Raw genomic sequence first — 13,125 nt, forward strand, 5'->3', positions numbered from 1 at the left:
CACAATGCCATAAGTGCAGACATAGTCTAAGATGCTAAAAAAGCAAAGCAAAAAGAATTCAGGTGGTCCCTTTCTATTATACATTTACTTTGTACCAAAATATACAGAGATTTAAAAACACAAAACAAACAAAAACAAAAAAAACCCCCACAATAGGACAGTCTCCGCCCCTGCAGATCTGGAAAGACTAGACTTGGAAAAATGATTCAGGAAGGAATGGACATTATGATTTTGATGGGAAAAGACTGGAAGGGCTGAGTTTTAAGGAAGGATTAACAGGGAAGTGGAGGCTTGGGAGGCAAGAAGTTGAACTTTGTTCCAAGCAAAGAAAGGAGCAAAACTGAGAAGGGGCCGAAGGAACAGGAAGGAGAGATGTTTGGGTACAACAGAAGGTGCAAGAGGGAGAGTAGGAGAAAGTGAGATGAAGGCGTGAGGTAAAAGCCTGGGGGCCAAGAACCCACATCAAGAGATTCAAGGAAAAGGTTATGTGATTATGAGTCTGGGAGATGGGGAGGAGAAAGAAAAGAATTGTGGAGAACTACTAGCATCAAGATAGTTTTGGATAGCCCTGAGATGCCACACATTGTTGGAGAAGATGTCTTAAAGCCAGGATCCACTCCCCTTTTTGGCACATTGGGAATAATGAAAACTCTCTCACTTAGTGAACAAAACAAACTTTCTTCCTGAAATGTCCTCATTAAAGCCAATCATCCCCCCAAAAAAGTTTACAGCCAATCACCCAGGCCTGGTCTGAAATGATGTGATGCTTCATCACAAGTTAACAGCAATGTACAGCAGTTTACAACCCCACTACATGGTCCTGTGGTTCTATTAAAGATATCCAAATGACGGTTCTCACACATATTAAGAACTATAAGCTCACTATAAATTAAACACACTTACTTATTACAGTGATGTTTGAGGTGTTTCTTATAGCTGTCCTCTTGAAACAAGACATCTGGGTTACAGCTTGCCAGCCAATCAGCATCTTGCAGCATTGGCTGTGAACTCTGGGCTTTCACTTTTTTTCCTTTCCTTCCCCTGGGCACTGGTGCAGATAGGCCTACAAAACATCCCCCAACACTTCTCACAGTTTGAATTGAAGAAGTTTGATCCCAAGGATCCCAAAGTGCATTACTGACAAACTGATATGAAAACTAAGTACCACCGCAGCCACTCTTGAGGTGAAACATGTCAATTCACAATTAATAGCAACACAACAATTTAGTACAGGGGATTTTGAATACCAAAGTCAGTTGAAACTATAGTAAGAATTTAGCTATGAAGAGTGCTACTACCCACGGTGTAGTGTATCTGACCAGGATAATGGGGTTAAGTTCCCTGCTTTTGTGAAAATTGACATGGGAACCAATGACTAGACATCACCTCCAGGAGCACTCTAACACCATGCAGGAGTATTTGTTCAATTCTGACTCAGAGGAAGAGTACTAACTCACTGAACCAACACCGCTTCCCCCAGCACAAAAGGTGTAGTATATGCTACAGTTTAGAAGTAGTATGTAGTACGACTGCAGCAGGGTTCCCCCACCTACAGTAGCACCATCACTGGTATGGTGGTAGACATACCAGAGTGGTTAACCAAGGCTCGTGTTTGTCCATCTGCAGTTGGAGTGATCAGATCCCAGATGAAACTTTTGATATTTTCATCTCCTTTGTAGTGATTAAGACAATAAACCAGGATTGTCCGGCAGATGGTTTCCACATCTTGTTCCGTTAGCGGACGTTTATAGCGCCCATGTGAAAGGATGTCTGTCCACCGACCCCAACTACAAGAAAAATATGCTTAAAGAACACAGTTCTGGCACTGGAATTTCCATTTGTGATTTTCATTTTAAACCCTAGGTGCCAGATGGGTTAGGAGCTCTTGTATTTGCATTAGCAGGTCATGTCAGGAAATCCAACTTCCAGCACTGAAAAGTTAAGAATGCTTATTTTACAGAGTAGGCAATAAGTTCACTGCTCGTAAAAGCTGCAATTGAATTATACTGGTAATAATAAAGTACATATGTCTAACAATAATGTTTCCAATAAGGTATGAATAGGGATTTGAACCCCAGAACGATTTGGGGTCAATTTTAGTTTGATCCTGAAATACATCATTCATAATAATCACATGCAATCTTTCTGGATAAAGAAACACAAAGTGACTAAGAAGCGCACCATAATGGTAGCCACATATAGTTGCCTGCCTGCTAAGATACAAGGACTCAAATTGGGCTATCCACCATGTGATAAGAAAAGTTCAGCATCCAATTTATCAACTGGCAAAACAGGATTTCAGTACAATACTAGATGATGTTTCAGTTACTGACTATAAATTATAAGACTTCCATACTTCAGAATATTTATCCACAGCTCTCTTTGGACTGGTATAAAAAAAGACAAGTATTTTTCACATTGCCATTAAGATGCCTTCTACTTACCCATAGACCAAAAGGTTCTTCTCCACTCTAAAACATTCACTCCTTGCATAACCCTGGGATTTGTCCTGAGGTCTACGGGGCTTTGTACAGGGCTTTTCTTCAGAATCACTTTCCAGGTCTGAAAACTCCATTAGTTCATCTTCTTTGACTGCACTATACAGCCTGGTTTGCTTTCTTACTCTTGGTGTATCAATAACTAGGTTGTTCTAAAACGAAAATAAAAAGAACGTGAAAACTCAGAAAAATCCTCTTTTAAATGAATTATGAACTTGTATAAATGTCTCACCCTTCCATTTAAGGCATCAATATCCAACTCAGCCTTCTTAGCCCACTTCTGCCAGAAATTGGGGTCATCCAAGGAAATGTCTGTCCTGTTCCCAGATGCAACAAAACTAGCCTAGACAATATGAAAAAAACTACATTGAGTTCTTTACTGTGTATCACCAGGAAAAAGTTTCCATTTTCAGTTGTAAATGTAACTATTTTTTAAAAAATTAGTATTATAAAATAAAAGGAGGTGTCCCTTAAAGTTAACATTATGGAGACATCGAAACATAGTAACTGGACATACTGAAACACCAATATATATTTATATGGAGATTTACTCACTGTCCAATCAATAGGCAACAGTAAGTTGGACAGCATAAATCTAAAAGCTAAATTAAGCAGAAAGCAGATTTATCACTATTTTCATCTATCTTGGTAATATTTTATCAACTTTTTCTTCAAATTTCAAAGCACACCTTAGCAAATGTTGAGCCTTTCCCTTCAGACTCAATAGTAATTGTGTGTGTTCGCCTTAGGAGAATCTGATCAATGTCTTCTTCACAAAATTTGGACCCTTCATCCTCTTCATCCATAAGAGCACCATAAGCCCCCTTTCGTAGAAGATCTTCTATTTCTTTCTTAGAAAGCTGCTGTACCTATAATTTGGGAGGAGAGAAACAATCTCCTTGGATATGTCATTGTTTACATCTCATAGCATAGCCAGACATTTTGCCTTTTACTTAACCCTTAAAAATTGTAAACTTCAAAAATGTTTTGTTGGTCAATAAAAACATTCACACTTGTTGCACTTATCTTCTGTGAAGAACAGTAAAAACAAAGGTAAACCTATTCTAAAGCTAATTGACAGTCAAAAAAACCCAGTTTCCTTTAACTAAAGCTACAGTAAGCAAGAAATAGGATACATTTATGGCCTTTGGAAGTCTGCATCTGAACATATTCTCACCCCATTTGTAGCATTTTCTCTTCCACTCATAGACTGCAGTACAGCTTTATCAAGGCCAAGCTTTAAACTAGCTTTGTCAAACATTTCTCTTTCATAAGAATTCCTTGTTATCAATCTGTAGATTTTCACTGATTTGCTCTGTCCAATTCTGTGACATCGAGCTTGAGCCTGGCAAAGTATAAAAAGGAATATTCAGTTACAAGTTACATAGAAATGAAAAGTCAATGCCTAGAACTTAGTATGTTTATTTTAAACACTCAAATTAAAATTTTTAAAATATAAATTCCAAGCTTAATATGTTTTTAAGAGGCAATAACAGACATTTTCTCCTAACTGGGTAGAAAAATACATTGCAGACAACTAAAGAAAATGTTTAACAAGAATTGCCTCTTGCAATATTACCTGGAGGTCATTTTGGGGGTTCCAGTCTGAATCAAAAATGATGCAGGTATCGGCAGCAGTAAGATTAATGCCTAAACCTCCTGCCCTTGTACACAGCAGGAAAACAAATCTATCAGAATCAGGTCTGGAAAACCTGTCAATAGCTGCCTGACGAAGGTTGCCTCTTACTCGACCATCAATTCGCTCATATGGGTACCTGAAATAAAGTTGTGTTATAAGCAGATTTTTACCATCACTTTCTCATCATTAGCTTTCTCATCATATCTTCCAACGTATTTTTTTTAAAGGAAAAATCTCAGCATGACTACCAGGTCAGCAGAATTCCAACAAAGTGGAGACCTGAAGATGAGCTTTACGTAGCATAAAAGCTTGTCTCTCTCACCAACTGAAGTTGGTCCAATAAAAGATACTACCTTGCCCACTGTCTCAGCAAACTAGAGAGCGCATATTCTTGAATCAACTGTGTGCAGAAGTGAAGAAGACACTCCATTCTCTCCCTCTAAGCAACTTCCACGGCAGAAACAGCTGTCACCCGAAAGAGTGAAACAGGCCTTCAAGCAAGAGCTACACGACATTCTTACTCTAAACTTCAGATGGACAATCTACCTGATCAACTAAAAGGTGATCCATTAAGGTTCTGAGAGATCACTTGCACTTGCCCATTAGGAAATACCCCACTCAGAGCATTAATGTGTAACATTATTAAGTGTCTAAGTTTCATCCTTTTACAATATAGATCACTCACAGGTTAAATACTTTGGCCACTGAGGAAAATACAATTTATTTAGGACTGTATTGTATTGTTGCTCTCACCGTCTTTGAATGAGGTAGTCTTCCAGTATGTCCAAGCAGCGCACCATCTGGGAAAAGATAAGCACCCTGTGGCCACCAGCCTTCAGTTTTGGCAGCAGCTTGTCAATCAGTACTAGCTTGCCAGCAGCCTGGATCATTGCCTGGAGCTGAAAATCTGGAGAGTCGGCATTGTGTGTTTCTTTAAACTCTTCCAAAATTTTCTCTTCAGCACCTGCAAAGATTGGACAGCAATATACGAATAGCATAAAGGTTTTATTAATAAAAACAATGAGCTTTCCTTCAATACCCTGCGTATAAGCCCTAGGAATGTTTTAAGTATTATGTGTATAAACATTTACACAAATACATTAGCTTAGTTAAAACTAAATATATACACATACGCACGCACACACATACAGGAAAAAAAAGGTCTTAGCTTTCAGCAGAAAAAGCTGAGGCGAAATCCCCTTCCAAGTAAATGAATATCAACTATGAGTAATACATGAATTTCAACAAGAGACTGTCAAGCCAGAAGTTGTATTAAAAAAGCAGCAGACCAGACATTGACTGAACCATTTTAAAATAGTTATTTAAGGGGCAGAAAAAGCAATTTAACAGATAAGTGTAAGTGTGAAAGATGAGTACTCTGACATATTTAGAAATTGTATTTAGCTTTTTAAAAATATTTATATTCAAACATGAAAGAGTAGAAGCTGTAGGCCTGCTACTGCCACAGTGCCTTCACAGAGCCCAAATTCAGCCAACAAAATATTTAACTGGAAAAGCAAAGAGCTTTGAAATTATTTTGTTTTACCTTCTATTTAGCTTTCCTCTCACTGCATGTACTCCTTTGTGTTTGCTTAGTTTGCAGAAGCTCTCTCTCTCACACACACACACACTTTCTAGTCACTCTTTTCCATCTAAGACTGCTATGGTTAAGAAAAATTGCATGGGACAAAAGGTAGTTCAAGTTTTATGCCCATTCTCTCTTCGACCTCTCTTCTGAGGCTGCCAACAAGAATGCCATTTTAAATAGGGAGCTTATTATGTGGACACCTGCCCATTAAGAACCGAACAGACCACTAAAAGCACATCAGATAGTTATTTTCAGCTGTGCAAGAAGCTTCACACATGGCATTTTTCACAATTTGCTTTCAGGTTGATTCCATGCATGAGAAATAGTATTTCTGTGACCTTCTGGACAATGAACATTTATCTCTCTGAAATGTTGAGCAAAAGCTGTTTTTTAAATTATGTATTTCAGAGTTGTACATGGACCATCTTGGACATTTGCCTTGCAAAACATGAGCGAGGGTAAGGGAAACAAAACATGTTATATTTAAAAAAAAAAAAGTTTCCTTCCTAGCTTCCTAGGGCACTCACATACATGTAGTCGGAGTTCTGAACCAGCAGTCCGTACATGTCTGTTGTATGTGAATTGTCTCACCTATATATGAGCCCAAGTCAAGAAACAGGAACTGCAGTGACTACATTTCCAGTATGTCTGACAGCTCTATATTAAATCAAGGAGGATAGCGTACATATGATAGAATTTAGGCCAGGTTACCTGGACAGAGATCTGCATTGCTCAGCAAACACCTGCACAACTAGGATTGACAGAACAGAGTTCACATGAGAAAGTGCATGTGAAATGCCTCACAAACATAAGCATCTTCAGCTGAAGCACATAGCTGGACTATTGCCCACCAGACTAACTAATCATTGATCCTTATGGCCTAAACGCTGCACAAGAATGATGACTCATTTAAAAAGTCTAATAAACGTAGGCAAGAACAGTAGAATTAGACAGATCTTCCAGCCCAGTCTCCATCTAGAATCGCTTCTCAGTGTTGTAAAATGTGCAGCCATCCTGACCTATATGCTATGAGAGTTAAATACTTTACTGAACACATGCCCCAAGCCGATTGTAGACTATCAGCCAGCTTATGTAGAGTACTACTTCAGTCACAATATTTAGTCCCACCACAGTTTTCCTCTGATCACGCTCAAGTTGTACTACTATGAAATGAACAAAATCATGCAAACCTCTACATATAAATATGTAGCCAAGCTACATACAAAAGGACATACTAAGCCAGCCACACCATAGCAAGCCTACATACAAATCTAGTGATAGAGGAACCTCAAAAGAGCCAGAGTTTGGTTTAGATAATACCACTTCCATAAGAGACCTCTGCAAACACACTTTACCCTTTCCACAACCCTTCCCCAATAAACTGTCAAAGAATGCATCCACCCTGCACCCTCAAACACAGTCTTCCTCACCCTCCAATAGTCTTCATTATCCCTACTTGGTCATTTCTTTTGGGGAGAAGTATCTGGTATCTTTGGCTGACTGTAAGCCAGTAACACCAACTTTCCTTCTCCCTCCTCAGCTTTAGGTTGTTTATTTTTAGGGTGGGTGGGTAAGAGAAGCGGGATTTGTGGACCACCAGGAGGGCCAGCGCTCTCACACTTGCCAATCAAAAATGACTTCCAGGAGCACACGATGTTGTGAGGGCAAGAGAATGCTAAGCCCTCTCACCATGCCCCACAACACTGCAGCAAGGATCAGCATAGAGCCACATTCTGCTGCTGGCTCCTTAGTGTGTGGGGAAGAGGAATGATCTATAAGTCCTTGAGAGTGGTTGTTCAGAAAACTCCGTTGCTCATGATTCTAAAAAAACCCAGATACTGCTTTGTCTGTCTCAGAACACATACAAAATGCAGCCATTCCCTGAGATTAGGGGAATCAAAATAGTTTCTGCTGACTCCACATGGAATATGCTCACCCAACCAAGGAACCATAAGAAATACCATGTGACTTCAACCATAAAATTTCCACTATCTATTAAACACAATTTAAAAGTACTGCGAAAAGCTGCCTCAAAATTTACATGGGACCTCATGTAATGCAAGATACTTAATGCCCTGGTTTGACAAAAAACGGATGATTTAAAAAAAAAATCCTAAACCAAAAACCTTCATGTGCAACGAAACATGTTTGCAGAAGCTTTCATGAACTCTAAAAATAGAGTTTTTCCCCTTAAATATTACACATCACTCTAGTCAATGCCAACTGTGCCAAATATGATCTGGTGACCTAAGGAGTCAAAATATTTGCATAATTGTGTCCACTGAAAAATATCAAAAGAATAATCTGCACGACATCTTTAAATACAGCAGTGACAGTCCCTCTTGAGATCTTGCAACCGCACTAAGCTGTTTTTGGACAGAATAGTGATGCAAAGCTTCTGTATATATCCATTGTAGGGTTTTGAGATAGAATTACAACTAGCTTGTGTCATTGTTATAAGTGCAAAGATGTTAATTATTGATCAACAGGATAAAACCTGAGGCTCAGACAGTTACAGAAGGCAAGAATAAGAAGAATTTCTTCTCTAGAATTAAAGGACTTACTTTGGTAAACTTCATCTCATTATCATAGCCATGATTTTTCTAGCTAAAGCTGAGGATTTGTTTAAACATTTAATGCCATGAAACTGACAGCACTGTTTTGCTAAAAGTACGTTTTCAAAAACTGTAAGCCCCCCCCCCCCCACACACACACACCCCTACACACCCTGCCCCCAAACAAAAAGCCTTCAGTTTACCTATTGGATCAAAGTTTTGTTTTTTTAAAAACCTACTCTAGTCCAGGATCAGCTGAGCTTGAAGACACCCATCTAACATGACAAGATGCAAGATATTCCAAAATACTAAATCATATCTCAGATTAGTCAAATGACATCAGTATAATTACTTCTCCTTTTCCCTCTATAAAAAAATATTCCAAGAAAATTTAGTTAAGCAACACAATCTGGAAGCCTCACAATACTCAAAACTAAAAATAATTTCTTTAGCACTGTGGTCATGCATGCAGCTTAACAGAAAAGGCCCTTAAATCAGGGATCTTACAATCAGCATCACATCAAACACATACGATAGATTATTGTGGAAAAGGGAAGAGAAGCTGGTGGGCAGAAACACAGTAGGAGGGAAGTGACATTTACAGAGGTATGTAAATACTTTGTCTCCAAAAAGCAGATAATAGGTTTGATCACCTAACGCAAGTAAGTTAGCATACTTTAATTAGCTACATTATATCAGCTTGTAATGAAGTTATACTGGTCCATCATCGCGTACTTGCTATATTCCAGGGGTAGGCAATCTATGGCACGCGTGCCGAATGCGGCATGCGAGCTGATTTTCAGTGGCACTCACACTGCCAGGGTCCTGGCCACCAGTCCAGAGGGTTCTGCATTTTAATTTAATTTTAAATGAGGCTTTTTAAACATTTTAAAAATCTTATTTACTTACATACAACAACAGTTTAGTTATATATTATAGACTTATAAAAAGAGACCTTCTAAAAACGTTAAAATGTATTACCAGCACGCGAAACCTTAAATTAGAGTGAATAAATGAAGACTCAGCACACCACTTCCGAAATGTTGCCGACCCCTGCTATATTCAGTCCTGATCTAAAAACAGCAGTGTTACCCCGAAAGACCAATGACAATTAAAGTCTGGTATCTTACAAATGTAAATATTATTTCCAGAACTTGTTCCTAATTCTAGCAGGTCATGAAATATCTGCTTTAATATCATGCCTAATCACCACTTTTTACTCAACAAGTTCTATTCAGAGATTATTTTAACTGCATATCAAGATTCACTAGAGCTAGAAGATGTGATGTACCCAAATGCAGCTTTGTAGTGACATAAAGCAACAATCTCTAACTTGAGTGGTTTGACATATTGGCCAACTAAAGTCATGTTGGAATTCAAGTGACAGTGCCATGGGGGAGGGAATAAGAAATGTTAGAGGGTAAGGCTGACCTAATCATCTCACAAGTTACCAGGGATACAGGACCAATGAACTTTTCTAAGCAGTGGTCCTGGATGTGGACCTGGACCTATGATGATCTTAAAGAGAAATGTTTTGTCACTCTGCTGGGGGAAATTAATAGTATGCTCGTATTTTACAGGTTTTGTCAAGACATGCAGTACATCCATCCATCTGTAGTAATTTTATCATGTGAATTTTTGATGGAAAGGGGGCAAATCTACTATTTCAGTGTACATACTGGAACACTGTCATCTTGAACTCCCCATAGCTATTATGAAAAAGAGGGGATCAATATGCAGGCCTACCATTAATAAGGTATGGATGATTGCAGCATTTTCTTAGTTCCATCATAGTGTTTAAAAGATTAGGTACATTAGCTTGACCACCGCCCTTGGAGAGAAATGTGAAATTCTTTTCAAGAATAGCACGATAGTATTTCTTCTGGATGTTTGTCAGCTCAACTTCAATGATTGTTTCTTCTTTGGGGGCCAGGTTCTTTTCTACATCCTCTTTAAGGCGTCTCAACATCATTGGCTTCAAAATGGCTTGGAGCTTTTGCACCTAGGAGACACAGCTTTAGTAAATAATTATGTAACAGTAAAGCCTTAAATACTAAGTTTTTATTTTCAAATCATATTGTGCCACCTTCACTTTTAAGGAGATGCTCTGGTTATCTCCGCCATATGCATCACCCTACTCCTAGAACTCCAAGAACCTCTAAAATTTCCTGTTCTCCATTTTCTACCACAACTCAGATACAGAAGGGTTTCAAAAAGGAAGATTTTCATACAACCCACTAATGACTGAATTCTGCTTTGGTTACCCTATGGATACATAAGACTACAGCTGAAAAAAATGTTACTGTATTATTTCTGGCTGGTAAATTTTTTCTCAGGTGTGACCATGTATTTGATGTTATGAAATAGATCTCACTTGAATAAAAATTTCCCAAGCCAAGAACCATCATTTCAGACCAATCATAGCAGCTAAGTGAAGTAAAGGAACGTACCTGAAGACAAACTGATATCTACAACACTTCAGGGTCTTTGTTTTGTTTTAGACAGAATTGGCAGTAATGCCTATTATAGGTTGCCTAGCACTTTTCATTATAAGACCCTGTTTTCAGTTGCTTATAAAACTAACTGTTTAGGCTGAAATTTTCCATGCTGATTTCTGCCAAAGGCATAATATTACTTTATATAATAAAGATCCAAGGAAAAGCCTTTTGTGAGAAGTAGTTAGGGGGAAAATGTGTCTGTTTATTTAAGACGACTTGCACCTGCATGCTTTGGAGCAGGTATTTGTAATTTGGTAGAATTGCCCTGGAGAGATGCTTTTAGTGTCTGAGTGAAAACCTACCAACATTTGGCCAAACTATAAAGGTTCTGAAAATCCCTGTTTCTACATCTTCAGAGGTTTGTGTGAGGCTGGCAGCTAAATTCTCTAAGATTCTATCTGCATTGCCTGCCCCACCATGCAATCGCCCTCAGTGGCAGGCCTGAGCAAGAATTACCCTGCAATTGTTCCTCATCTACTAGTGGCCACTGTGGTGCTGGGCACCAGAACTGAGAGCAGAAAGACTATCTCCTGTGCTCTCAATGCTCCCTCTGCTGTTGATCAGGCAGTGTGGAGAGAAGGGGGGTAGACGAATGCAGAGGGCTGAGGATTAGATGAAAATAGGAAGCCAGGGGGCAGGGGAGGAAGAACGTAAATCATTAGACCACATGACCTTCCCGAATCTGAAATGGAACCCAGGATTCTGGAGAAGAGAGGAGTGAGTGGGGACAGTTTCAAGTACATAATTTTTCACCCTCCTTCTTGTAACAACCTTTTGTTTTTTTTTAACATCTGAGGATAGGACAAGAAGCAATAGGCTTAAATTGCAGCCAGGGCTGTTTAGGTTGGACATTAGGGCCTGGTCTACACTAGAACTTTAATTCGAATTTAGCAGCATTAATTCGAACTAACCGCTCAACCGTCCACACCAGGAAGCCATTTAATTCGAACTAGAGGGCTCTTTAGTTCGAATTTGGTACTCCACCCCGACAGATGGAGTAACGTTAAATTCGACATGGCTAGCTCGAATTAGGCTAGGTGTGGATGCAAATCGAACTTAGTAGCTCCGGGAGCTATCCCACAGTGCACCACTCTGTTGACGCTCTGGACAGCAGTCGGAGCTTGGATTCTCTGACCAGCCACACAGGAAATGACCCGGGAAAATTTGAATTCATTTTCCTGTCTGGGCACTTTGAATCTGACGTCCTGGCTGGACATCGGGGCGAGCTCCGCAGCACCTGCAACGATGCAGAGCTCTCCAGCAGAGGAGTCCGGCCAATCCAAGAATAGAAAGAGGTCCCCAGCATGGACTGACCGGGAAGTCATGGATCTGATCGGTGTGTGGGGCGAGGAGTCTGTGCTGTCGGAGCTGCGCTCCAGCAAGCGGAATGCAAAGACCTTCGAGAAGGTCTCCAAAGCAATGATAGAGAAAGGATACAGCCGGGATGCAATGCAGTGCCGCGTGAAAATCAAGGACCTGAGACAAGGCTACCAAAAAGTCAGAGCGGCAAACGGACGCTCCGGAGCCCTGCCCCAGACATGCCGCTTCTACGAGGCACTGCATGCCATTCTAGGTGGGTCTGCCACCACTGCCCCACCAGTGACCATGGACTCAGTGGATGGCATAGTGAACCTGGACAGTTCCTCCTCGATGTTCGCCGATGGGGAAGATGAGGAAGGGTCTGTGGAGGACGGCGCAGGCGACAGCCAACACAATACCGCTTTCCCTGACAGCCAGGATCTCTTCATCACCCTCACAGAGATCCCCTACCAACCCTCCCCGGCCGTTAACCCAGACTCTGAATCAGGGGAAGGATCAGGCGGTAAGTGCTATAAACATGTAAACATTTATTTTTTATAAAACAGGTATAAAAAAATAGAAATACTATATATAAAATTTTCAATGAAAAACTATATGAAAAGTAGGTCCACACATATAGGGATTGAACAATAATCCTCCAGGGACAATTCAAGAAAGGTCTCATTTAGGTCCTCGAAAAGCCTCCGCAGGAGGTTCCTGGGGAGAGGTGCCTTGTTGGGTGCTCCGTGGAAGCACACTCTTCCGCGCCAGGACATCCTTATGTAGATGGGAATCATCGCCTCCACAAGCATGGCCGCATATGGTCCTGGTCTCTGCAGGGCTTCCCTTAGCATCCGCTCTTTGTGACTCCGAGGGACCCGCATCAGGGTGATCTCGTTCATGAAATGCTGCATCTAATTAGGGCAATTAGTGTATTGTTACTGTTGTGAATGGTTGACTTTTACTTTGCATAACAATGACCCTCGCTTAACAGCCACGTGTTGTAGGCCACATAGGAAAAGCATACATTGATCTTTCCCGTGCACTG

The 13,125-nt window shown here is 40.2% G+C and overlaps 1 protein-coding gene across 1 annotated transcript in view; it reads right to left on the reverse strand.

Moving 5' to 3' along the window:
• CHD7 (chromodomain helicase DNA binding protein 7) overlaps nucleotides 1-13,125 on the reverse strand; it is a 183,734-nt gene that overhangs the window by 17,273 nt on the left and 153,336 nt on the right. The window contains exons 16-24 of the mRNA XM_045004672.1: nucleotides 10,027-10,282; nucleotides 4,891-5,101; nucleotides 4,078-4,273; nucleotides 3,676-3,843; nucleotides 3,188-3,367; nucleotides 2,731-2,841; nucleotides 2,445-2,650; nucleotides 1,588-1,787; nucleotides 904-1,063 (exon numbers count right to left, since the gene is read on the reverse strand). Coding sequence (XP_044860607.1) covers nucleotides 904-1,063; nucleotides 1,588-1,787; nucleotides 2,445-2,650; nucleotides 2,731-2,841; nucleotides 3,188-3,367; nucleotides 3,676-3,843; nucleotides 4,078-4,273; nucleotides 4,891-5,101; nucleotides 10,027-10,282 — 1,688 coding nt within the window. The remainder of the gene's footprint in view (nucleotides 1-903; nucleotides 1,064-1,587; nucleotides 1,788-2,444; nucleotides 2,651-2,730; nucleotides 2,842-3,187; nucleotides 3,368-3,675; nucleotides 3,844-4,077; nucleotides 4,274-4,890; nucleotides 5,102-10,026; nucleotides 10,283-13,125) is intronic.

Source organism: Mauremys mutica, chromosome 2 (assembly GCF_020497125.1).
Source record: "Mauremys mutica isolate MM-2020 ecotype Southern chromosome 2, ASM2049712v1, whole genome shotgun sequence".
Lineage (NCBI taxonomy): Eukaryota > Metazoa > Chordata > Testudines > Geoemydidae > Mauremys > Mauremys mutica.